This window comes from Pseudopodoces humilis, chromosome 2 (genome assembly GCF_049639895.1).
Source record: "Pseudopodoces humilis isolate 2021_Gansu_Grassland_sample_001 chromosome 2, ASM4963989v1, whole genome shotgun sequence".
Lineage (NCBI taxonomy): Eukaryota > Metazoa > Chordata > Aves > Passeriformes > Paridae > Pseudopodoces > Pseudopodoces humilis.
Genome location: NC_142201.1, coordinates 2,385,471 through 2,410,846, shown reverse-complemented (window position 1 = coordinate 2,410,846; position 25,376 = coordinate 2,385,471). Strand labels below are relative to the sequence as shown.

At 41.8% G+C, this 25,376-nt stretch overlaps 1 protein-coding gene across 2 annotated transcripts in view; it reads right to left on the bottom strand.

The window, feature by feature from the left end:
* Positions 1-10,615: 10,615 nt before the first annotated feature.
* Positions 10,616-25,376, bottom strand: part of DYRK1A (dual specificity tyrosine phosphorylation regulated kinase 1A) — a 70,265-nt gene continuing 55,504 nt past the window's right edge. For both annotated transcript variants that reach the window (XM_014255704.2, XM_005526559.3), the window contains exons 4-12: positions 20,971-21,063; positions 19,867-20,055; positions 19,075-19,222; positions 17,761-18,047; positions 16,487-16,633; positions 16,032-16,172; positions 15,455-15,761; positions 14,868-14,992; positions 10,616-14,090 (exon numbers count right to left, since the gene is read on the bottom strand). In XM_014255704.2, the coding sequence (XP_014111179.1) occupies positions 13,467-14,090; positions 14,868-14,992; positions 15,455-15,761; positions 16,032-16,172; positions 16,487-16,633; positions 17,761-18,047; positions 19,075-19,222; positions 19,867-20,055; positions 20,971-21,063 (2,061 nt within the window). In that variant the 3' untranslated portion in view covers positions 10,616-13,466. The remainder of the gene's footprint in view (positions 14,091-14,867; positions 14,993-15,454; positions 15,762-16,031; positions 16,173-16,486; positions 16,634-17,760; positions 18,048-19,074; positions 19,223-19,866; positions 20,056-20,970; positions 21,064-25,376) is intronic.

Below are 25,376 nucleotides of genomic sequence, written 5' to 3'. Positions count from 1 at the left end.
TTCCAACCCAAATAATTCTGTGATTCCACAGGAGTGGAGGTCAAACTCCAGCACCACATCCCCTCTACACCGAATATTCAGATTGAATGATTGGATTCAAACTCTTCTTGATAAAAATCATGAGAAATGGGTGAGAATTTGAGCAAATTCTATGTACCAAAAAAACCCCTCAATCCTGGGATTATGAATCATTAAAACACAAACCAAGCCCCACACATATACATATATATATGTATATATAAATTTATATATATAAATGTATGGTTTTGTATATATATGTGTGTGCATATATATATTATATACTATACATTATACATTATACATTGTATATTATATATTATATATTATATAGTATACATTATATATTATATATGATATATGATATATGATATATGATATATGATATATGATATATGATATATGATATATGATATATGATATATGATATATTATATATTATATATTATATATTTTATATTTTATATTTTATATTTTATATTTTATATTTTATATATTATATATATTATATGTACATGTATACATATGTACATATATACATATATACATATATATATATATATATACACATTATAATATATTATATACATATAAAAAAACCCAAAAACACCTGAAAATCAGGCCCTGAGATTCATTTTTTTTGGTGGAAAAAAGAGGAGAAACAGAATTTTCTATTATTCAGTTCCCTGCTGGTATTAAAGAACTGAGTGCACTCAGATATAATTTTATATGATGCCAACATTAATCCCTTCACACCGAATTTTAGATCACATAAATTAACTCCTAGAAAAGGGACAAAGATGGCAAAAAAGAATCACTAACTTTTCATGGAAAATTATCATCTTGCACAAAACTCAGGGAAAAGTTGCCTTTATACAAAGAGATCACGAACCCACACCCTCCAAACCACGGGAATATGTTATTTGCATTAACACAGTGATGTTGCTGTTAAATGTTTTGCTAAAAAATGTGCTGGGAGAAGAGCAAGAAAGCAACATTTTTATCACTATTTGAATTCTGTTCATTTGGGTTTTTTTTTTTTTTTCCCCTCTGGGAGTTGAAGATGTTGTGGCACCAAATGAGGAAATTTGGAGTTCAGGCTCAGGAGAGGAGTCGTGTGTTGAGGTCAGGGGTGTGCAGGGATTCCTTTCCCAAATTAGAGCCTTGGAGTGTCAGCAGAGCTGCTCAGCACATTGTGGGGTGGCCTCAAACCCTTCTGGTTTGGTGAATGACACATCCCTGAATTCCAAGGAGCAGAGTTTGCTCCCCTCTGAGCAATTCCAGCCTCATTCCAGGGATCAGCCCCTGAGGGAGGAGGTTATGCAAGGAGCAGGAGACACCTGAAATAATTCCAGGTAAATTTGGTTTATTCACAGTAACAACAGCAAAATAAAGAAAATTCTGCTGGTTTGGAGAAGTTTTGGTGAACAGCAGGAAATGCAAGGAGATCTGATGTGGAACAATTAATTTCTAAGGGGATTTTTTAGGTTTGGTCTTGTTCTGATCCATGAAAATTGATGTTTTCCCCTAAATGTCCTAAGATTTGGAGTACTTGGGAGTGTCCACTGGTTCACAATTTACCGTTTTCACATGGAATCATCAACGTGGGAAAAGACCTTCAGGACCATCCAGTGCCAGCCCAGCCCCAGCAGCATCACCCCAAACCCTGTCCCCAAGGGCCACATCCAGACTCCTGAGCACTCCCAAGGACAGTGACTCCAAACCTCCATGCCATCCTGGATTTTTATATTAATGCTGAAAAGAAGGGGAAGATGGGGTTTTTTGGCAAATGTTTCTCCTGTAAAGTGCAAATCACTCAGAGAGGCTCAAATCAGGCAAAGAGATTTAGCACTGACTGGGAAGAAAAGAGAGAACTCTCAGCCAGACTCTTCCTTCAGCTGCACTTCATGGAAAAATCCCTGTTGCCACCCAGGCCAGCCAGGTGTTCCCTTTTCCACTCTTTCTGTTCTCCATATTCTCGTCCTGTCTCAAAGACTGGAAAAACCCCTGTCCTTCCCTACTGAAAACCAAAATTGCATGAGAAGGGTGGATGGATTTCATAAAGGTTTTACTCCTTTTTTTGTGGCTCACTTAAATTCTTCACTTTCTTTGAGCTTTATCCCCTCCACTCTCTTCCCGTCACGTTCCGCTCTTGACTGATGTGTCCAAGTGCTCCTGCTCTCCACCCTGGATCAAATCCAGTCACCTGACACAGCAGCTCAGCTGTTTCTCCGAGGTTTTTCCCTCTGCTGTGGGCTTGGTCAGCTCCAGAAATCTTCCCTTGCTAAGGGACCTCCAGCTCTAGAAAGTTGCATTTTGTATTCCATTCCTGCAGTGGCACGACTGAGAAGCATCCCCTGCAAAGATGCCTCTGCTATTTTTGCAAATCCTTCCAGCAGCGTTTGTGCTCTCAGGTTTCCCCCCCTGGGCGGCTGCGGGATTTTTTCGATGTCTCCTCATTATTAATAGCTGCTCCTCCTTCGTATCTCTTACCTCAAATCCACTCTCAGTTATTTCTGTGTTGACAGTTGCAGCCTCTGCACTTTATCTGATCCATCAAGTGTGGCTTCCCCTTCTGGAATTAGGATCTGCTGATGCATCGTGGTCTGAGTTAGAACTTTTGCCTTCCCGCCCCCAGAAACAGCACAAATCCCACTTTTGTGGCACTGGAGCTTTTACAATTCCCTAATGAACATCGAAACATCTTTTTGGTTTTCCCAAGCTGTGGAATTCAGCCTTGTGAAGTTTCTCTGCCCATGGCACGCCCAAAGTCCAGAACTGCTGGACTCTGGGATTTTTTTGTTTCTTCTGCAGAGTCTTGTGAGCTTTTCCTTTGTCTCTTTACTTGGGATAAGTCACAAACTCCTCAGCACATTCCCTTTTTCCACAGGGAAGGTGCAGGAACACCTGCTTCTATATATTATATTATAGTTCTTCCAGCAGAACTATAATAATTTGTCTTATTTGCTGGGTCAGTTTGTGCCCAAAAGAGAAAGTATTCCAGCAGAACCAAAAAGGTGCAAGATCATAACAGTTTTTTATAAGAAACTCCCTTATCACAGATTCTTGCAGCATGGTTTGTAACTCAGAAGAAGTGAAGGAGTTGGTCTGAAGCTTCATTGTCAAGAATCAGCTCAGAGCCTTCAGCCTCCTCCCACACACACAAAGATTGGGGCTCACCACAGCTCCAGAGCAGAGGGAAGGGGCTGCACTCACCTGACTTCACTCTCCCCACGGAGAGGGGATGTGTCCAAAGACATTTCCTTTCATGGAATCATGGAATGGGTTGGGTTGGAATGGACCTTAAATCCTATCCCATCCCAGCCCTGCCATGGCAGGGACACCTCCCACTGTCCCAGGAGCTCCCAATGTCCAGCCTGGCCTTGGGCACTGCCAGGGATCCAGGGGCAGCCCCAGCTGCTCTGGCAATTCCATCCCAGCCCCTGCCCACCCTGCCAGGGAACAATTCCTGCCCAAGATCCCAAGATCCAGCCCTGCCCTCTGCCACTGGCAGCCATTCCCTGGCTCCTGGCCCTGCAGCCCTTGGCAATTGTCTCTCTCCAGCTTTCCTGGGGCTCCTTCAGGCCCTGCAAGGCCACCCTGAGCTCAGCCCAAAGCTTCTCCTGGCCAGGCTGAACAATGGCAGCTGGGCCAGCCTTTCCTGCCAGCAGAGCTGCTCCATCCCTCTGCTCATCCTGGAGCCTCCTCTGGGCTCTCTCCAGCAGCTCCAGCTGCTCCCTGGGCTGGGATGCAGGGCTGGGGCAGCTCTGCAGGTGGGGTCTCACCTCAGGGGGCTCAGGGACACAATCCCAATCCCAATCCCAATCCCAATCCCAATCCCAATCCCAATCCCAATCCCTTTCCTGCTGCCCCCCTGCTTTGGATGAAGGCACAGGTAAGAAATATTCTCTCCTCTCCCTAAATTAATACTTGAGGGGAAATCCCATGAGGTGTGTGTGGGATTAAACACCTTCCCAGTTAATAAATGCACCGCCAGCATCCCAGGCCAAACCAGATTTCACTAAAACTTTCCCTGAAGAGAACCCCTTCAAGTGAAGTGAAACCAAGTAAAAGTGAAAAGAATTGAGCGCTGAGGCACTTGTTTTAATTGGCTTTAACTTCTGCAGCCTCGATGCAAAGCATGAGGCCCATTAGAATTTGGAAGGCTCCTGTTTCTAAACATAGGCTCAGAATTTGAGAGTGATGAGGGCTGGCAGAGCAGCAGCTAAAATTAGACCCAGACAGACCATGTCAGATGTGTCAAGAACCCACTGCAACTTAAATATTTTTAATGTTTTTCAAGTAGGCCCTTCCACCCAGCCAGAGTGAAGTTTATTTCAGATAATGACTGAGAGTTACTGGTCAGAATTTTTCCAAACTTGAGGAAAAACAAGTCAGGAGAAATGGCCCTGCTCAGATCTGATTTTTCCTCCTTCTCCTATTACCCCTCTTCAATCCTGGTGTCCCTCAGCTGGATTTTAAAACACGCCTGCTGCAGCTCCCAGCTGTGGGACTTTGGCCAATGTTCAAAAAACGAGGGACAAGGAGCTTTTTCTGTGATGCAGCTGAGGCTGGAGCTGGATTTGGGATGAGGGAGAAGCTGCAGGACAGGCAGCCCTTGGGAAGCCCTTACATGGACACAGAACGGGATCTGCTGCGGGATCTTCTCCCCAGCCACAGCAGCACCCAAATTCCAAAGGGAGCAAAGATGGTTTTTGTCCACTTTTTGTGCCTGGAAATAGGCAGTTTTTCCTAACCTTCAATAATTAGGATTGATGCCTGATCTCTTTGGTGTGTTAATTCTGATTTGCCGGTATCCATCAGCTCTCCGATGTTTTTCCAGTGGATCCAGTGGGATTCATGGCAGTGAGTTACAGCACGTGGAAAACTTTGGATTTTCCCACTTGCAAATTTGATTCCAATTCAACTTTTCAAGCAAAACTATTTCACCTCACAAAGTTGTGTAGAAGGTCTGACTACACCACACCAGGTGCACTTTTAATTTCTATGGGGGTTTTTTTGTCTTTTCTCATTAAATAATCAACCTGTGTCTTTCCAGTCTCCATCCAGGGGAGCTTTTCCATTCCCTTCATTCTTTCTTCTCCAAGTCCTTCCCCCCTGGGCCTTTCCATGGAGCTGCAGATATCCCACGTGCCATTCCTTGGATTCCAGCATTGGGGAGGTTTCTCAGGTTTCTCACACCTTTCATGAACTTTGTCCCAGTTTGCCACGTCGTTTTTGGGATTTGCCATCACCTTCTTCCCAAATGTCTGGTGAGGATACAGAAGGCGAGAAAAGGCTGGATTTCAGCACTTCCCAGGAGGGAAAATTACAGCTCTGCTTTGCACCAGGACAGGTTGTGCATCCCAAGGTTTTTTTTTCCCCTGGGCAACCCTTTTTCCTTAGGAAATTTCCAGTTTAGGGAGGAAAGTTCTCTCAACCGTTTTCACACCTGTAAAATGAAAGGTTATAAAGACAAAAACCTAAACAGAAAATGAGGAAATATTTGAAAGAGAACTAAAAAGTATTAATGGAGCATTTACAGGTCCAGTAGAATTGAATTAGGGATAGGGGAAAAAAGCACAAAAAAAAAAGATATTATTTCCTTCCTCAGAAGTGAGGATAAATAAAAGGATGGAGGGAGAAAAAGAGCTGCAAAGGAGTGGAAAAAAGTAGGAAGAGTTACAAGGATTGAAAAGAGAGAGGAAAAGGAAAAGGAAAAGGAAAAGGAAAAGGAAAAGGAAAAGGAAAAGGAAAATATCAAGAAGGGAATTGAAAGGGTTATGAAAATGAACTTTTTCATGGAGGGATAAAGAAAGAAAATATGTGAAAAATCAGTGTAAATTAAGTCAGAGCACTGCAGGCAGTGGGAATGGGAAAGGAAAAGCAGGGAAAAGGGGAGGGAAAGGCAAGGAAAGGACCTGAAAAGCAGAGAAAAGTCTCTTAAGTATTGAAAAGGATAGGGAGTGGGAATAAGAGCATGAAAAGAAAGGAAAATATAAGAATAGAAAAGAAAGGAAGAGGCAAGGAAGGAAGAGGGGGAAAAAAAGAAATTAAATTACCCAGAAAAAACATGGGAGAGATGGGAAAAAAATGGAAAAGAAGGGAAAATCAAGGAGGGAATGGAAAACTGAGCAGAAGGAAGAAGAAATGCACCTGGAAAACATTTGGAAAAAAACTGGAGGAGGAAGAGATAAGAAATTTGAAAAGCCCAGAAGAGAGGAAAGGAAGCACAAAAGCACCCAAAAAATATTGAAATAATGGGGGAAAAAGAAGGGGAAAAGAGAAAAGATTGGAAAGAAGAGGGGGGGAAAGACCTGAAGGGAAATGCAAATCAAAGGTGACAAAGGAAGTGGGAAAGACTGGCAGGAAAAAATCAAGCAGAAAAGATTGGAAAAGAAAATACAGGGAAGAATAGTAAAAATAAAAAGGGGGTGTTGCAAGATCCTGAAAAAATAATGGAAGAGAACTCAAAGGAAGGAAGGAAAAGTCAAAGCAGGGAAAAATTTGAAAGCAACAAGAAGAAAAAAGGGATAAATGAAAGACTTGGGAGGAAATCAAAAGGGGAAGGAGAGGAAGGGAAGAGCAGGGGAGGGGTAGCAAGGAAAAACAGGGAAAGAATGGCAAGAAAACAAAAGTAAGGAAGATACAGGAAAAGCTGTGAAAAGAGAGGAAAAGAATAAGCAGGAAAAGGAAAGAAATACAGCAAGAAGGAAAAGCAGAAAGATTGGGAAAGCAAAAGGGAAAAGCAATGGGGAAAAAAAAAGGGGAAAGACAGACACGGAAATAGAAAGGGAAAAAAGAAAAGCAGAGGGAAAATTCAAAGCTGAAAGTTGGTAAAAGGAGGAGGAAAAAAGTGAAAAGGGAGAAAAGTGTAGGAAAGGGGAGAAGGGTCAGTGGAAAGCAGGGAAGGGGAAGCACTAAGAAAGGACAGGAATTTGGGAGGGTGGGAGGAGAAAGTTGACTTTGAAGTGTTCCTGAAAAAGGAAATGAACTAAATAAACTACAGCTTCAACTTAAAAGCAAATGAAAAGGGCATTAAAATTATTTCAGCCAAAGTTACAATGTTGGACTTCTGACAAAACTCTGTCACTGTTCTCTGCAACATCTCTGCTTTTCCAAGCCCTTGCTCCTGAGATTCCTGCATTTCTCCTCCCAGGTCACTGAGGTTGTGACACTCAAGCTTTGAGAATTTAATTCCCAGGGAATGGGCACAGCCCCGAGGCTGCCAGAGCTCCAGGAGCACTTGGACAGCGCTGCCAGGGATGCCCAGGCTGGGGGTGTTGAGGGGTCTGGGCAGGGCCAGGAGCTGGAATTGATGATCCTTGTGGATTCTTCCCACTCAGGACATTCCATGATTCTGTCATTGAATTCCCTCAGCTTATTCTTGACTCTGAAGGTCTCCAAAATGGGACTTGCCTTCGATTACAAATTAGGAAAGGCTTTGTTAACAGAGTTTAGCTCAATGTGCTCCGTTCAGGACGAGCCTTTCTTCCTGTCTTGGGTAAAGGGAACTCAACTCCATCATCATCATCATCATCATCATCGTCATCATCATCATCGTCATTGTCCCTGCTGTCTCAGAATTATCAATTCCATCTACCAGCTGGTGTTATTGATGGGAAGGAGTCCTGGATTCCTGCCTGAACTGTCTGGCAGGAAAATCTGAAGGAAAAAGAGAGTTTTGAAACTGCCAGGAAGCAGTAAAGATGTCCCCAGCTGGGGACAAGGAACAGGGATACTGAAGAAGATTTTTTTGGGGGTTTTCTGCATGAGATCTTCCATTAGTTTCTTCAGAACAAACAAATTCCGTATTTAATTTTCTATGTATCATTTTCCAATCATTAACTCACTGGTTTCTGACAATCAACGTCCATCAAATCCATCTCCTTTCTCAAGGGGAAGCCCACAGGAGGGGAATTTGGTTATTAATTTCTCCTACCTTAGCCACGCTCCTCTTTTATTACTCAACACCACAAGCAGTACCCATAAAACCTGAAGTTTCAAGAAACTGTTAAAATTCCTGTGATTTTGCAAGAGATTCATAAGTCAGCGCTCAGCAGGACTCAGTGATCACAAAACAATGGATTTGAGAAGTTTTTAACCCATTTTGACAGAATCAAAGAAAGCTTTGGGTTGGAAGGGAATTTAAAAAACATCCATTTCCACCCCAGCCATGGCAGGGACACCTCCCACTGTCCCAGGAGCTCCCAATGTCCAGCCTGGCCTTGGGCACTGCCAGGGATCCAGGGGCAGCCACAACCTTTGCCAGTGTTTTACCACTCATGATAAAAAATGTCTTCCTTATATTTAACCTAAATCCAGCTCCTTCATGCTGAAAGCCATTCCCTGTGTCCTGTCCCTCCATCCCTTGTCCCAAGTCCCTGTCCAGCTCTCCTGGAGCTCCTTTAGGTACAGAAGGGGCTCTGAGATCTCTCTGGAGCCTTCTCCAGGCTGAACAACCCCAGTTGTGATTAATTCTGATGATCCAGGACATCGACAATAAAACATAATGAACAGCAAGCACAAAGCCCCCCAGGTTTAGGCAGATCCCATAAATTTGACAAGGCTCCTATGGAGAACTGCTGAAATCTAATCAAGGCATCTTCATCAGTGAGGAAGGAACAGCTCAACAGTCATCATGAAATGGAAAACTAAAAACCAACTGCAAATTTCCAACATGAAGTTGTTTCTGTAGAACCCCACAAAAACAGGGATATGGAACAGAAAACCAATGTTTGACCAGGTGCCTTCCTTTGCTGGGCAGATATTGTGCACTTTAATATGAATCATTCCAAGTAAATCACAGAATCTGGGAATCCCTGAGGCTGGAAAAGCCCTCCCAGCCCATGGAGTCCCAGCTGTGCCCGATGCCCACCTTGTCCCCAGCCCAGAGCCCTGAGTGCCACGTCCAGCCCTTCCTTGGGCACCTCCAGGGATGGGCACTGCAAAGCTCCCTGGGCAGCCCCTGCCAAGGCCTGAGCTCCCTTTCCATGGGCAAATTCCTGCTGCTGTCCACCCTGAGCCTCCCCTGGCCCAGCCTGAGGCCGTTCCCTCTCCTCCTGTCCCTGTTCCCTGGCAGCAGAGCCCGACCCCCCCGGCTGTCCCCTCCTGCCAGGGACTTGTGCAGAGCCACAAGGGCCCCCTGAGAGAATTCCAATAAATAAATTATCCAAAACTCAGGCTGAACACCGACTACCCTCAGGAGATCAACTCTCAGCACTAAGTCTACTCTACAGCCACTTCCTTGTGTAATTTTGACCAGGATAACGATTCCTTTCTATCCTGAAGTTCCAGACTGAGCTTATTGAGATGAATTTGTTCTATAAACCAACACAACACATTCTGTGTCAGTCCCTCATTAGAAATGATGTTCCTGATGGGCTGCAATGGGAATTTTTCCACAGAGGATGTTCAAAAGTCTTTTTTTTTCAGTTGTCCGGGATAAAATATAAGTGCGTGGATGGTGTGATGAAAACAAGGAAGGCAGAGTGATAAATAATGGAGATGAAGTCACATTTCCAGGTGAATCCAACCCTTGTGGCATCCAGGCCCCTCCAGACACCACTGTACTTACAGGATGGGAGATCCTGGCAGAGCAGCCATTCCCAAAGGACTGAGCAATCAGGATGGAGAATCATCTAAATTTACAATCTTTTAATGCAAAGGCTGAAAGGTTGAAAACTGCAATCCTGGGAGGGATAAACAGACAAGGAAGCGAGTGAGAGGTTCAAGGATGTACCTGCACCTCCTGCACGCACACAGCAGAGCTGGCACCGCTCCCAGGGGCTGTGTGCAGCAATTCCAGCTTTTGCAATGGGTTTGAAATCATCTGAGGTTTCAGAAGAGCCATAAGAGCTTTACAGTTAAAGGATTTAAGGAGGTTAATCAAGTTAAGATATATTTACGTGGAGCAGTTTCAAACTGGAGCTGTTACTCATAGTTCTGGTGGCCACCAGCTGTAACTCAGCAGTCCCAGAACTGAAGGAGGACTGGGAGCCTGGAAATAACCTGGCTGAATCACTCCGGAGACACAGAAAACTCCTCCCACTTGGCAGAACCTACAGGAAAATCAGCTTTTTCCAAAACTGGGTCCTATACTGCACCCAGAGCCAGGGAGTTGGTGGTGCAGGAGGAACTGGGCTGGGTTCTGGGGATCCCAAAATCCCATTCCATGGCCTCAAAACCGGCTCGTCTGGGATAGGGAGGAAGCTGCAGAGCACATCAGAACACCCAGACCAAGAGATGAAGATTAAAGAACTCAAACTACAAGCACAGTCCATGAGAATCAAGCAGAGCTGTGTTCACACATCAGTGATTTGCAGACCTCGCTGGTTTTCAATTAAAAACTCCAAATTAGCTGTTACGCCTCCAACTTTTACTTTCATATTTTTAAGTCTGTTTCAATGTATCTGATATTTACATATTATAGTATAATTATACCTACCATACCATGGCTTGGAGTAGGTTAATTGCATAGGAAGACTTACTACGTTTACATTTTTTGTTTGTTTTTTTTTTTTTCTTAAATTACTCTTTTTTTTTCTTCTTTTTTTTTTCCTCTTTTTTTCCTTTTTAAAAAGCACAGTAAAGAGTCTGAGGACAAATTATTCAACTGTTTATCATACATAAGACTGCATGACTATAATACAAAGGGCTTGTCTTTTCATTTAACGTTACAATATACACAGCAAGTCCGGACTAGATCTTACAATCTGAACACAGGTATTTAACCTTTTCCATGCTGTTTATGTTTACAATGCACAGAAGTCCTGTAACCAAACTGTGTAGTAAAGCACACAAAACTGGACTGTAACATAACACAGTATGCAGAAGCACTGGATTTTATGATTTTTTTTTTTTTTTCTTTTCTTTCTTGATGTAGAGGTTATTTCTTAGAACTGCTTTAGGTTTGGTGGGGGGGTTGTTTTTTATTTGGCGCTTGCTAAGGGGTGGCAACCGGCGCGCTCGGTGTTACCCAGGTTCTGTATTACCCTTATATTCCTAGACAGCAGTAAGAACTGGATTCCTTTTTTTTGTTTTGTTTTTAGTATTGCTAAACTCAGCATCCTTTTCTAAGGTGACAGCCTTCCAAATCCTGTAAACTTCTCTGAATTACTGAGCTTCAAAAAAAACAAAAAAGAAAACCCAAAAAAAGGAGAAAAAAAACGGGGGGAAAAAAAAAATCTGCTTTCATCCACAGGGTTGATGTGTCGATAAAAAAAGAAATATTTGATTAAGAAAACCATGATTTACAAAAAAATGCTAATCCCAAGGATTCCTTCCCATTTACATGGTAGTCAGCTGCTGTGTTGCCACTGTGAGGATAAAAAATTCCACCTTTTCGACTGAAAAAACGACTTGGCCACATGCAATTGACCATTTGCTGCTCAAATTAACTTTTCCAAGAGCTTACTGGCAGAGGTAGATCACTGCTTCTGTAAGAGAGGATGGGCAACACTGGGATGGGCAGTCAAGGAACTCACCTTCATTCTTTCACCAAAGTTGGTTTTTTTTTCACGCAGCTATTTTTTTTATTTTCCTTTTCCCACAAAAAAAAAAAAAAAATTAAAAATCTCTTGGATGGGCCCGTAAATTTTGCAACTGCCAAGCTGACTGTGTTATATTAAGGCAGCATTACCCAAAAATTAGGCACCTGTTAAATACAGCCTGCTAACCTCAGGTCTCCTGTGAGGGTTTTGCTTTACTCAGCCTATTATTTTTTTGGACCTGTTCATGCAATCAAGGTCTTTGCCTTCAAGTTTACAATTATGTTAATAAGGAATACAAGAATCAACTGCTGGTTTCATAGCTTCTGGATCTAGTGTCCCTTATAACCTTCAGAAGCCTGAACACATTGATAATGTAACAGATGTTATAGTCTCCAAGTAGATGTCAATCTATTATCTTCAGTACACAGATTGCTGTAAATGTATTGGCTATGAATTCAACAACAGTTCCAGTTTTGTTTAAGCAATAGTACAGCCATAATTTTTCAACTGACATTTAAAAATGGTCTAGTTACACCTTGTGTCAAAGTGCAGAACTGCTACATTATTGGTTACAGACATCTATGTGCTATAAAAACAGCTTTGGTACAATAAATTATCAAAAAAGAAAATAAATTTTTGTAAAATTCACAGCATAATTGTGAGGCAAAAAAGCAGTCACATAAAATTCTGCATTTTTTTTTTTTTTTAAAAATGTTCAGGATGAACAGAAGACGTCTTTGTGCAGAAGTAATGGTGGAGAAAACCACGTGCCGAGAAAAAGCAAAAGAAAAAAGTAAAAAGCAGGAAGGGACACAGTTGTAGCTATTTCCATCAAACGCAAACCACTACTCCTGTGACCTTCAACCAATAAAGAAGTCAACTTTATGACACACGCAAAGTGACCTTGCAATACCTTACAATAAGTGGGTCACAAAAGTCTATTTTAAAAGAAAGGCCTCTTGAATTACCCATTCTCTGTGTTTTCAGCATTAAGGACTGTCTGCAAAAGCATGTCCAAAAGTGATTGCATCTGAAATGGTAGGCTCTTCTAACTTAAGAGTCCAAATCCATAAGGCCAAAGGTTATCCCAAAGACCACCACTTAGACCTCCCCAGGACTGGCCAGGACCGACCCGTTGATTGCTTCTCAGTGCACCTCAGTTATGAAACCAGTCAGATTTCCATCCTAACTGCCCGTGGGCTCCAAAAGGTGGCACCCACAGAATTCCCATCACAATTGCTGCTTTGATCCTCAGTAGATTCAGAAAAGGAGAGTTCTGCTCACCGCCACTTCGCATGCTCAATGTGCCTCACAAACTCCGTCACAACCGTCCCTTTTTACAGCTGAAGAATAATATATTTGTGTAATCTGAAGGTCCCTCTTTCTTACAGTACTGCATTTCTGTGCCCATGGTTGTTTGGGGAATTAAAAAAAATATATATATTACTCACTCCCCCTCCCACCCAAAAAAACTTCAAAGGGCCTTTTTTTAGAAATCATGTGCAATGCCTTTAAAAAGAAACTAGTTTGCAACTATGACTAACGTTTGAACAATAACCCCTGTCGAATGAGAGCAAAAAAAAAAAAAAATTAAAAATAAAAAAAATCAAAACCCCTCCCCAAAAAAACCAAACTATGACTAGGTTGTGGCAAGTTAAAATGGGGGAAGCAAAAGGTGAACACCACTAAGCTATCCGTTAAGGTGGGTCCAGACATGGCTCTTAAAAAAAAAACCAACCAAAAAAACCTCCCCCCAGCAAAAAACCAACAGAAAAAAAAACAAACTTCATTGTCCCTTTGCAATCTTTTCAAGTTTAAAAAAATAGTCAACTTTGCCCTCCTGTAGCGGTTCAGTGAGTTTATCTCCTTCTGATTCAAGCAGCTTTGCACTTTGTTTTTTTGGAAAAACACCACTTCTATAAAAACACACAAGAAACAAACTTAGTTTCAGTTTAGTCACGAGCTAGCCACAGGACTTTGCTGAACACAAACTCCTGTCATGGGAGACTCTTCTCTATCAATGCCTTGCCTCATGGCAAGGTGTCCTTCAGTCATGTAATGAGCAGGACCTGTATTAGCAGAAAACTGGTACGTGGGATGTCCAGCTATGCCAGTTTCTTGGCGCGGATTAGAGAAGACTGTTAAATTCATGTCCATAGCTCCGTTCTGTCCAAAGTCCAAGGTATTAGCAGCCACTGGGCGGTTCTGATAGGCCTGATTGCCTTGGTTACCAGTAGAGGAGGAAGATGTAGAGGAAGAAGTAGTTGAGGAAGACAGGGATGTCATGGAGTGGTGACTGTGGCCCACCTCCATAGAATCCTGGGTGGAGGAGCTGTTTGTTGGAGAATTGTAGACTCTCGGCCTGGTCCGGCTGCCCAAGGCTTGCTGTCCATGGTGGTGGTGGTGGTGGTGGTGATGGTGGTGGTGGTGGGAGCTGTTGCCATGGTGATGGTGTAATGCGTTCTGTTGCTGAGGGTTTACATGGAAGGTGGTTTCCTGAACCGGGTGGTTCTCGACGGTGACCTGGGTGGGAGCTTCGGTGGCTGTCCAACCGATCGGAGGAGGAAACTGCTGTCGAACCTGCAAAATTCCAATTGAAATGCTGACTCACAGCTGTCACTTCACCCAATCACAGAATCATAAAGGTTGGAAAAGACCTCCAAGACCATTCAACCTCTGACCACTTTGTTGACTGAGTGTCACATCCAGCTGGTTCTTGAATATGTGAGAGATGAAGTTATTCGTATCTACGCCAATTTTTTAAAGCATTAACCAAGCCTTGCAGTTGCACAATTATTCTAGAAATGCAGGCATGTACTTAGGAATAATTTTCAATACTTTTCTATCTTGAACAATATGTGAGATATTAGGTTATTCATATTTATGCCAATTTTTTATAACGTTATCCAAGTTTTGCAGTTGCACAATTATTCTAGAAATGCAGGCATGTACTTAAGAATAATTTCCATTACTTTTCTATATATACCTTAAGAAAAATGAATGCACATCCTGGATGTTATTTTCAAACAGTAAAAGGAAGTCTGATAAGTGACTTTGCTGTCATAATTATAGAGGCAGCTTTACATTATAGTGACAATAACAGCATTTGTACAACATTTAGAAAAATAAAGCCCTGACCTCTGGCTGAGGAGCCTGGAGACAATAAGCAAAGCAAACAAAATGAAAATGTTGTAGCTCATACCTTGAAAGGTGCCAACAGCATTAGAGGAACCTCTGGAACAACACAGCTGATTAAAGGCTACTGAAAGAGCAAGGTCTATCTACAAACCAAATAATTGTCTACATGGGGGAGAATTTATAGTTTTATCTGTTCTGCACTAAGATGTTGTGCATTACCTGTGGGCTGTGTGTTTCACAGTCCATAGCTTGAACAGCAGCAGTGAAGTGCCCACCGCTGTGTCGATGCTGGTGTGTGGGGTCTGACCGTGCCCTTCCGCTGTTGCTCGTGCCAGAAGATCCACCTGGAAAACCCCAACATGCTCAATAACTAAAGGGACACAGAATTTACAGCTATGAAACAATGGCAGCATTTATAAAGTATTTTAAGGGAAATGTGTAAGATCAATGTTAATCACTCACATTTTTGCTCATCTAGTTGGGTTTTTGGGGCTTTTCTGTTTACCCGTTCCAGCTGATTAAAATAATTGTTTAGTGATCATGACTGATATTTTTTGACAATATGGAAAAAATATTAACATTTCACAGAATCATGGAATATTCTGAGTTGGAAGCAGACCCTAAAGGATCATCCAGTTCAACTGCCCAGACCCCCCAACACCCCCAGCCTGGGCATCTCTGGCAGTGCTGTCCAAGCGCTCCTGGAGCTCTGGCAGCCTCGGGGCCGTGCCCATTCCCTGGGGAGCCCGGGCAGTGCCCAGCATTAGGAAGCAGAACTTTACCACCTGTTCATGCCCAACACCCACCTGAGCTCGAAGATGTACTAGAGGTGGTTCCTGAAGACTGTGACTGCTCCATGGCAGGACTCGTGGACACGCTGTTACTCGTGTTGGTACCTTCGTCCGCTGTTTTCTTGAAGAAACTGTGCTGCAGGGCGTAGTAGGGCTGGATTCGTGTCTTGGGGTCATAGTCAAGCATCCTTAAGATGAGGTCTTTGAACTTCAAGTAGTCAGCTACAGTATGACCCGACTCTCCAGCACGGCGCCCACCCGGCCCTCCTGTCTCAACTCCCAGGATATTGTGGAGTTTGCGAGTTCCCGGTGGTTTGTATTCCTGTGGGGACGGAGGAATGGCTTGGAATCAGTGTGTGAAGCCTTGGGGGTGTGTGCACAGATTCTATATCAAAAGTCAGATCAAATCAAGAAACTATAGACAAAGTTATTTACTGCTATCAGGAAATGACAGGAAAAGTTATTTAATTGACATGACAACAAAATAAACAGAACAAAGGTGCATTTTCAATAAGACAATGCAAAACAAAGTAACAACTCACCATTTTATATATTTTTATATATATGTTATTATCCTAATTATTTCACCTACCCTTTTTCCATCTTTGGTCTTCTTCAAGTTCCAAGTGCTATCTGGTAACTTCTCAAAGAACTTTCTTGCTTTGGGTGCTTGGTCGAGGATGTGGGTTGGTGGTATGCCCAAAACTTCCACAATTTTATTCATCTGATCCACCTGTCCCAAATAAAATGGGTTTGTGAAGGACAAGTGACAGCCAGCCCAGCTGTGGCACAAATGTCAGCTACTCACACAAGTTCTAAGTTAATTAATTTAAGAAAAATTTAATAAGGACAAAACAAATTAAGGAATAAGAAGGAGACACAGAAAATTACGAACAGGCAATTTTGTGTCCTGACAAAAGTCATGTAATTGATGTTTAATCCTTTCAGAATTACCAGACTTCCCTAATTTATGCATTCCAGTTAAAGAGATGAAAATCATGACGGGAATAAACACCAAAAAAACCCAATTTTGGGTACATAACTCACCTCATTTGCCCCACTAAAGAGAGGTTCTCCAGTGTGCATCTCAACTAAAATACACCCAAGGGACCACATATCAATTGCAAGGTCATAAGGCATTCCCAGTAGCACCTCTGGTGATCGATAAAAACGACTCTGGATATACTGGTATATCTGCAATAAAAACATCTCAAAGTCACAATCACGCACAGCATCCAAAGGGAATGAAATTTCCAAGTGACAAAACAAAACAAACCCATTTTGGTGCAGGGAAAGATGAGGTATCAGGGATAATAAAATCTATACATTCATTACAGTAACAAAAGTATCTAATTGTTAATTTTTAGGAAAATATTATGCTCACAAAAAAAAGCAGGAAGTTCAGCTTGAGTCATGTCATGTTTTTGTAATTGTGATTCTTAACATTTCAAAATAATCTTATTATTGATAAATAATGGATTTGGATAAATAATTCAGATGACACTTCTTGGTGTCTTCCTTCAGTCCTTCCTTTTAATTTATAGCAAAAAGTTCTTTAATTAATCTAAATCTCTGTTTCATTGCTGCTTTCAGTACAATATTCCATATTCTAATCCACTCTTCCTAAATTTATTCTGGGAAAAGGCAGTGGGGTGCTACTGGCCAGTGCCAACTCCTCAAGAGACAGCTGGGGCACTTTTGGTGAAGTTAGTCCATGAATTCCTGAATTCTTTTCCTAAAGATCCAATCTGCAGTATCACTAATCATAAACAAGGGCATGCTAAAGGAAAGCTCATTGAAAGAGGAATATAGATGGAATAAGATAATAATAAAAAAGGGTTTTTTTTAAATTTATTTTTACTTATTTTTTTGCTTTATTTATTAGCACTGCAGATTTCTACAACCATGTGCTGATACATTCTCTACTGACACGGCACAAAAACACAGCCAAGGTGAAATAAAACATGGAAAATCTATCATATTATGGATTTTTATCTACTGGGATGCTAAAGGGAACTGGTGGATTGTCAGATTGTTCAAAATAAGGTGTGGATGTGGCACTTTTGGACTTGGTGAACGTGGTGCTGCTGGTTCATGGTTGGATTTGATCTTAAAGATCTTTTCTAACCTTGACAATTCTGGGGTTCTGACACTCACATTTAAAGCTCTTGTGGACTGTGGATCTCTATTTAAAACTGAGTTGTTGTTTTAAAACCATCATGAATTAAGTTTTAATGAGCTAGATGAGTGTTATGACTTTAAAACCCTGCATTTTTCAGCAGCTCAAACAGAATTTTCTCCCATTTCCCCCCAAAACTCACCCTCTGCCCAAGCTGACACGAACTGCCAAAATCCACAATCTTGATGGCGCTCCTTTTGGGGTTGCAGAGCAGGATGTTCTCTGGTTTTAGGTCACAGTGAATGATGCTGAGCTCGGGGGTGGCCAGGAAGAGCAGGGCCGTGCACATCTGCTGCGCGAACTTGCGCGTCAGGTTGAGGGACACGCCGCGGAAGTTGGTGTTCCTCAGCAGGTCGTACAGGTTGTAGGACAGCATCTCAAACACCAAGCACAGGTGGTTCCTGAACATGAAGTGGCGCTTCAAATGCACTGGGGAAAAGGAGGGAAATGTCATTAATACACACTGAGAATGAATTATGGGTTAATTACAACACAGCATGTAGGAAGGAGGACCATCAATGAAAGAACAGAGCATCGTTTTTCTTTCCTCGTTCTGTGTTATTTACAAAATATTTCTGCCATGCTTGGGAGACAAGAGGACATTTTCACATCCTCAGGTGCACCTCAGTAAAGCTGAATTAACCAAAAAACTTGTAAAAGGATATATTATCAAAATAAGTTATCATTCCCTTACATTTACAGAGGAAATATTTAATTGTGAGACTAAGTTAAAATACACAATGACATCACCACGATTTTTAAGCTGATTACTTCAATTAATAAAACTGATCAATATCCCCAAGGAATTGTATTAATTTTTTTTCAGGCACAATCTCAGTTTATGAAATTAACCAATCCAAGCCTTTTTTTTTCATTAAATAGGTGAAATATTTGTCACATTCCTCTGTTCAGAGGCCAGCGGGGTTTGCCACTGTCAAACCTTCAGGCTGCCACAAGACATTTGAAATAGGAAAAGCATTTCAGAGAAAAAGCAACACACTCCCCTTTCTGGCATAATAAAATCTTGAATATGAGCACTACGAGAATTCAGACTTTTAATTAAGGTGGATTTCTGGTCAGCTTGGTGTCCATGGATTTGTTTTCTCCATTATCCCAGAGCAGTTCCCTCTGTGTCCTTTATAACTCACCTGAGATGGCACATTTCACTCCCACCCTGATGCCATTTCCTGCCACACATCCTTCTCCAAAACCCTGTTCTCCAACCTTTGGAATTTTCCTCCCACCATTTCATGTCCTGCTGGGCTTCCTACACTTGATTCCAACTCCTCCCCACACTTCCTGAGCTCCCTGGACCCACCAGCATGGCAGGAACTGCCAAATATCATCACAAATATTCCAAAATAGATTTGGAAATCAGCTGAAAGCAGCCTAAGCTCTACAGCAAGATCTAAACCATTCGTAATAAAATAAAAATGAGGAGTAATTAATTCAATACCTATGTAGTACTTCATCTCAGTGTCATGTTTGTTCATCAGTTCAAGCAGTCTCACTTCAATCTGGGCCTGGTTTAGGAAAGCCTTCTTGTTTTTGATGATTTTGATGGCCACCCACTCCTGCTCCACCCGGTCATAAGCCTTCACAACCTGCAAGAAAAACCAAATCCATCAGGGAAATCCAATTTTCAAAACCCAAACTCCCCTTTTCACCTTTCTGATCTCAGAGTTCTCCTTTTTAATTCTATTTCTTCTGATGATACAACAATAAAGCTACAACTGATTTGGTGACATTTATTGCAGTGATGTCACTTTATATGCAAATAAAATTAACTAAACCAACACTGTAAAAGGACTGGTAAATCTGAAAAAAAACTAAAACCAACACAAATAAAGGCTCCATCCTCCTTCCATCCTTGGCTAAAGCTGCAACCAGTCAAAACAAATGTTTGCTAATGACATTTATGACAGGAAAGATCCAGCACTAAATACTGTTTTAATTTAAAAACCCAATTCAAACTAAAAACTTAAACCAAAACCAAACTCAAGTTAAAAATGTCAACAGATGACAAAAGGTGGAGGGTTTCTTATTGTAAAATGCTACAGACATCAAAATATATTCGAATGTTTTTTGTAGTAACATGAAATAGCACAAAATGTGAGTGTCTTAACAGGCACTCAGGATAACAGGAGTGAGAAAAAAGTTTTAATTTCAAAATGAAGCAGCAATAGCACTTCAAATTAAATACAACTGTGATCCACAGAAATTACATAAATACTTCACGAGCTATTACCTGTCCAAAGGATCCTTTGCCTATTAAAGAGTCGATTTCATAGCGGTCCATCCACTTCTCCCCATTTTTCACAATGTAGTCATAGTTGTCATCATCATAACCATCATTGTAAACTTTCCTCTCCTTTTTGTGACTCGAATCATCTCCCTGGCCCTGCTGATGCCGCCGTTTTTTTTTTGCATAGTAAACCTGGAGAGGAAAAGGAATTTCCTTAAGAGCCCTGCTTAGAACTGCAGCTCAAAAAAGAGGAAAATCAACTTTTATTCAGCATCCTGTGGTTTTAAAGTGCAACTTCTACAAGTGGAAAATCAAGCAATGCTCTCCTCCTATTGCTGTGTTTGAAGTCAGGTCGTTATTCCAAAGCAAAGTCTTGAATAATTGAAAAACTGGGAAAGCAGCACTAAAGAAATGTACTAACACTAATAAATAATAGTAATGACACTGATAAATGTACTAACACAAATAAATAATAATAATAATAACACTGACAAATGTAGTTAAACTGATCTTTAGAGTTCACAGGTGCCAAAGGAACAGAAACATCCTAGCATTGTGTGCACACAGTAAAATTCAAAATGCTAACTGGAAACAAGAATTACCATTTGATCTTCCCACAAGACTGGAAAGAATTCCAAGGAAGTCATTAATCACCATAAAAATCCCTTCATATTCCCTTTAATTGTCAAAGTTTGAAACTAACTGATGCTTTCCTGTATTAACCTGAACAACTTTATATTGTCCATTTGTCAATAATATTTAATTCAATAATTTAGAGGAAACACTTCAACATTTTCCTTAAAAGCTCTTAGAAACATTAATAAAGTTTAACTGAGCTCCAAGTGTGTTTGTGCCACTTGTGTTTCCTTGTCCTGCAAGCTCAACATTTGTTTATAAAACAACAGAAAATAAATCCCAGGATAAAAGATTTCCTGTGTGCTGGACAAAAAACAGGAACATGACAGCCATGACCTCAAACAAGATGCGAACAACTGAGAGAAAACTTGATTTTTTTGGATCTCTTGATGAGATTATTCGTAGAAAATCCATTTAAATCATGTATTGTAACAAACATCAGAGCACATTAAAGGCAGCTGCAGCCATTACCTCATTAATATGCTTGTATGTTTTGATCAAATCTACGGAGAGTTTCCTCAATGGAGCAGTGGCTGGATCACGAAAAGTTTGGGGCATTCGCCTCTGGAATGGGAATATGGCAGAAATTAGAACAAAAATAGGAATTTAATGATATAGTTACTACATCAAATTGTGAAATTCCTCCCAGAATGAGCTATTTCAATGCAACAGGTTCCTTGTAAACTGAGAGTAAAAAAAACCCCACACCCAGTTTAGTTACTTTTTAATATATTAATATTTTTAATATATTAATATTTTTTTAAAAGGAGTACATTCCAAGATTCCTACCTCTCCTCCCACTACACCCAACAAGTTTAATCCAAATCTCCTCTGACAACAAAGACTCTCCTCCATCCTTCCTCCCCCTCAGGGCTGACAGATGAACTGTGACTGTATTTAAGGTATAGCTCCAAAGGAACTTCACAGGAACTGCTGGAGAACTGGGCCAGCTCACCACATTCAACTGCATTAAATTCCAAATAAAAACAAAATCCAGGATGACCAAAAAACAAAAAGATCTCCAAAGGCTGTTTTCAGCACTGCCAGACAAGCTCTGGGAATTCTGTCCCACCCAGACAGAGTCTGATGGGGAGGTTGGAGAGTGGCTGATCCCTCAGCCTGCTCCTCTCCATCCCCTCACAAGGGTGGCTCTGGAATATCCCCAGGAGGAGACTCCAGCCCCTCTCTGCTCTCTGCTCAGGGCTGGGCACTGCCCAGGGCACAAGTTGTGCCTCCTGTGCAGGGGGAATTGCTGGGCTCAGCCCCTGCCCGTGGCTCTGGTGCCATTGCTGGGCCTGGAGCAGAGCCTGGGCCTGCTCTGCCCCTCCTGCACCCAGGGACAGCCAGGGATGGACAGGGACAGCCAGGGATGGACAGGGACAGCCAGGGATGGACAGGGACAGCCAGGGATGGACAGGGATGGACAGGGACACCCCAGGGACAGACAGGGACACCCAGGCACAGCCAGGGCTGAGGCCTCTCTCAGCTGGGGCTCCTCTCCAGGCTGAGCAGCCCCAGCTCCCTCAGCCTTTCCTGGGCACGGAGATGCTCCAGGCCCTTCCTCAGCTCCAGGAGCTCCTGTCCCTGCTGTGCTGAGGAGCCAGGGCTGGACACAGCAGCCCAGAGGTGCCTCCAGGGCTGGGCACAGGGGCAGCATCACCCCTGACCTGCTGGGAATGCTCATCCCGATGCACCCCAGGATCCCTTTGGCCTTCCTGCCCCAGGACTCTGTTCGGTGTCCCCCAGGTCCTTCCCCAGCACATCACCCCCAGCCTGTGCTGCTGCCTGGGGTTACCTCCAGGTGCAAGACAGAAAACTTCAGGGTGAGTTGAAGCAACTCCACTGGAGAAAAGCTTGTGCTGTGCATGTTTTCTGCCAGTATTACTGAACTAATAAATGAGTTATTAAATGGAGGTGCCCAAGGAAGGGCTGGATGTGGCACTCAGGGCTCTGGGCTGGGGACAAGGTGGGCATTGGGCACAGCTGGGATTCATCTCGGAGATCCTTCCTAACTTATATAATCCTGGAATTCTGTGATATGAACCTGAAAAAGCTGAATTCACCTTCTGTGACTGAATAGAGTTTACCACTACAACTCTACCTGCTCTTCTAGTTTTTATAGGATAACTTAAGACTTATAATGGTTGCTGTACAAATAACTCTTCCCCGCTCCCCTTCCCCCAATGACACAATAAAAAGAATCACATCAAAATGACCCAAAAAAGGTCTCCTAGAAAGAAATTACAGCAAATTTCTGCTTCTGACACTGGACCTGCACTGAGGTACCCGAGGGACCACCCTAGGAAGCCAAACAATAATTCTCCTCCTGTGTGGGCAAGGGGAAAACACATTAATTCTATTTTATTATAAGTACAAGCACTTTGTAAACATCAGGAAACTGTTTGAAAGTTTCCTAAACAAACTATCGAACATTTACAAAACATTTTTGTTTCTTCCTTTCATCTGGCAAACAAATGTGGCCCATGAAACAAACCCCACCTAAAGGGGATCTTTTGGTTCCCTCCCACAGCACTGAGTAGCAGCAAGTCCTGATCCAGCTGCCATTGTTAAAGCACCTTCAAATCCAAGTATTTCCTTCAAATTCCTGAATTCTGACTGAAAAAGGATATTGGAATATGGGAATGCTGGTGGGTTTTGCTGGTGAAGGAAACCAGGATGTGGCAGGGGAGTTATCAGGAAGATTGGCAGGGCCCAATGTCTCATGACCAGCACAGGAACTTGATTTTTGAGGGGAAAGTCTCAATGTGGAGGAATTCCATAGATCAGATCAACTATTCCCATACAAAATTGTTCTAATTTGAGAAGGGACTTTGTATGACAAGTCTTCATGTTTATTTTCAAATTTATAAGTCAAATTTGTTGCTCATTTCAAAAATAAAAATCTAATTTCTACTCTGAAATAAACAGCCTAGTAAAAAAAAGAAACTATCACCATCCAAAAATTGTAAATAATTTAAATTCATCAGGCTACTGCAGCCAATCCCTTATTTAAAAATTGTGGATTTTGACAGTCATATATTTCTGAGCACACACTTGAACCTGTATGAACTTTTCCACAGCTTCTATTTCGCTCTCCCGGGTTCTTGAAGTTTTGGGTTGAATTTTTTTCTCTCACACTTTTATACTGTGAATTTTATAATATTCCCTTCTTTTTCCAAGAGAGAGTCTTTCTTCCTGATGATGGAAGACCATGGAATAAAGTCATTATCTGATTTATACAACAACACTCTCCAACAATCCTTTAATGCTGGGGTTATTCTGATTTGTCTTGGATTCAAGGAAAGCTAAAACACCAAAGAAAAGGGAAAAGGAAAGAAGGGAAAAGGGAAAAGGGGAAGGAAGGGGAAGGGGAAGGGGAAGGGGAGGGGGAAGGGGAAGGGGAAGGGGAAGGGAAAGGGAAAGGGAAAGGGAAAGGGAAAGGGAAAGGGAAAGGGAAAGGGAAAGGGAAAGGGAAAGGGAAAGGGAAAGGGAAAGGGAAAGGGAAAGGGAAAGGGAAAGGGAAAGGGAAAGGGAAAGGGAAAGGGAAAGGGAAAGGGAAAGGGAAAGGGAAAGGGAAAGGGAAAGGGAAAGGGGAAAGGAAAAAGGAAAGGAAAAAGAAAAGGAAAAGCTAAAAAGTTCCCATTTCACAAGCTTCAGTCTCTATCTGGTGGCCAGAAAGCAACACTGCAAGCTCAGATCTCCCTAAAACCAGAACACAAATCAAAGAGATGCTGCATCTTAGGCCTGAGAGACAAGAAATTAATTACAATTATAAACTGTAATTAAATAATAGGGAAATATGCACAAAATGGCCCCATTTATGTGTCCACAACACATTGGTGACAAAGCACATTTTATAGGAACTGTGACTTTTATACTCAGGTGTGCTGTTTGAACTCCCAGCCTTTGGGCATGGAACACACAATAAATTTCTCTCTGTATGGACATTTTCTTTTTTGTCCAAACAGATGGCACTGTTCCTTTTTAAATGATTTTTACTTTGATTATGGAGAATGCTGAGCTGTTTATGGGATGTTTTAATTAAGATTTTGTTTAAAAAGAAGAAAGATTCACTATCATCCACAGCTAAGAAGAAAGAAAGATGAATTCAGCTTGTGTATCGCACATGTTCTGCTTCACAAACAGAATAAATAATGAAAATTTCACTGTGTCAGGACAACTTTTAGCAAGAATTCCAAGTGTAATTGTTTAATTAATTGACCTGCATGGCCACACTGATGACAGAGACTGCTGAAGTTAAACCACCATTAAAAATAATGTTGATCAGGTAGTGGGAATTTAATCCTGAATTAAGGATTTTAAATTGGTGCTACAGCACGGATTTGGCAATGATCACAGTGATGTGATCAATAAAATCTCTGGCCAAGATCTGGTCTGTACAACCTCGAATTATGCAGAGTGATCTTAGATAAGATAGAAAGGTGCTTAACAGTCAGACTGACCTTCCCATTACAGGTGTTTCATAAAAGCTCAACTGCTGGAATTTGCTACCAAAATCTCACCTCCTTCATCAGGTAAATCAATTTTCTAATAATTTTGTAATTAAATGAAAAGAGTTTCAGGCAATCTGAACATCCATGGTGGAAATAAACAGAGCAGCAAAAAAACCCCCAAACTTTGCAGTTTTGACAACTTTTAAGTTCTTATCTTTTATTCCCATCAGGCTGTGTTGAATTCACAAGATGGAACCAGTTAAAACTGGACAGAGAAATATTAATTTGTTACTACTACAGGATAAAGATCCCAGAGATCCCAACTTTTCTGTTCACTCTGGACCATGTGCTCCCACACTTCCCTGAAACTGAAGCACTCAGCAGCCACAGCCAAGAGCAGGACCCCATCCTGCCAGCACTATT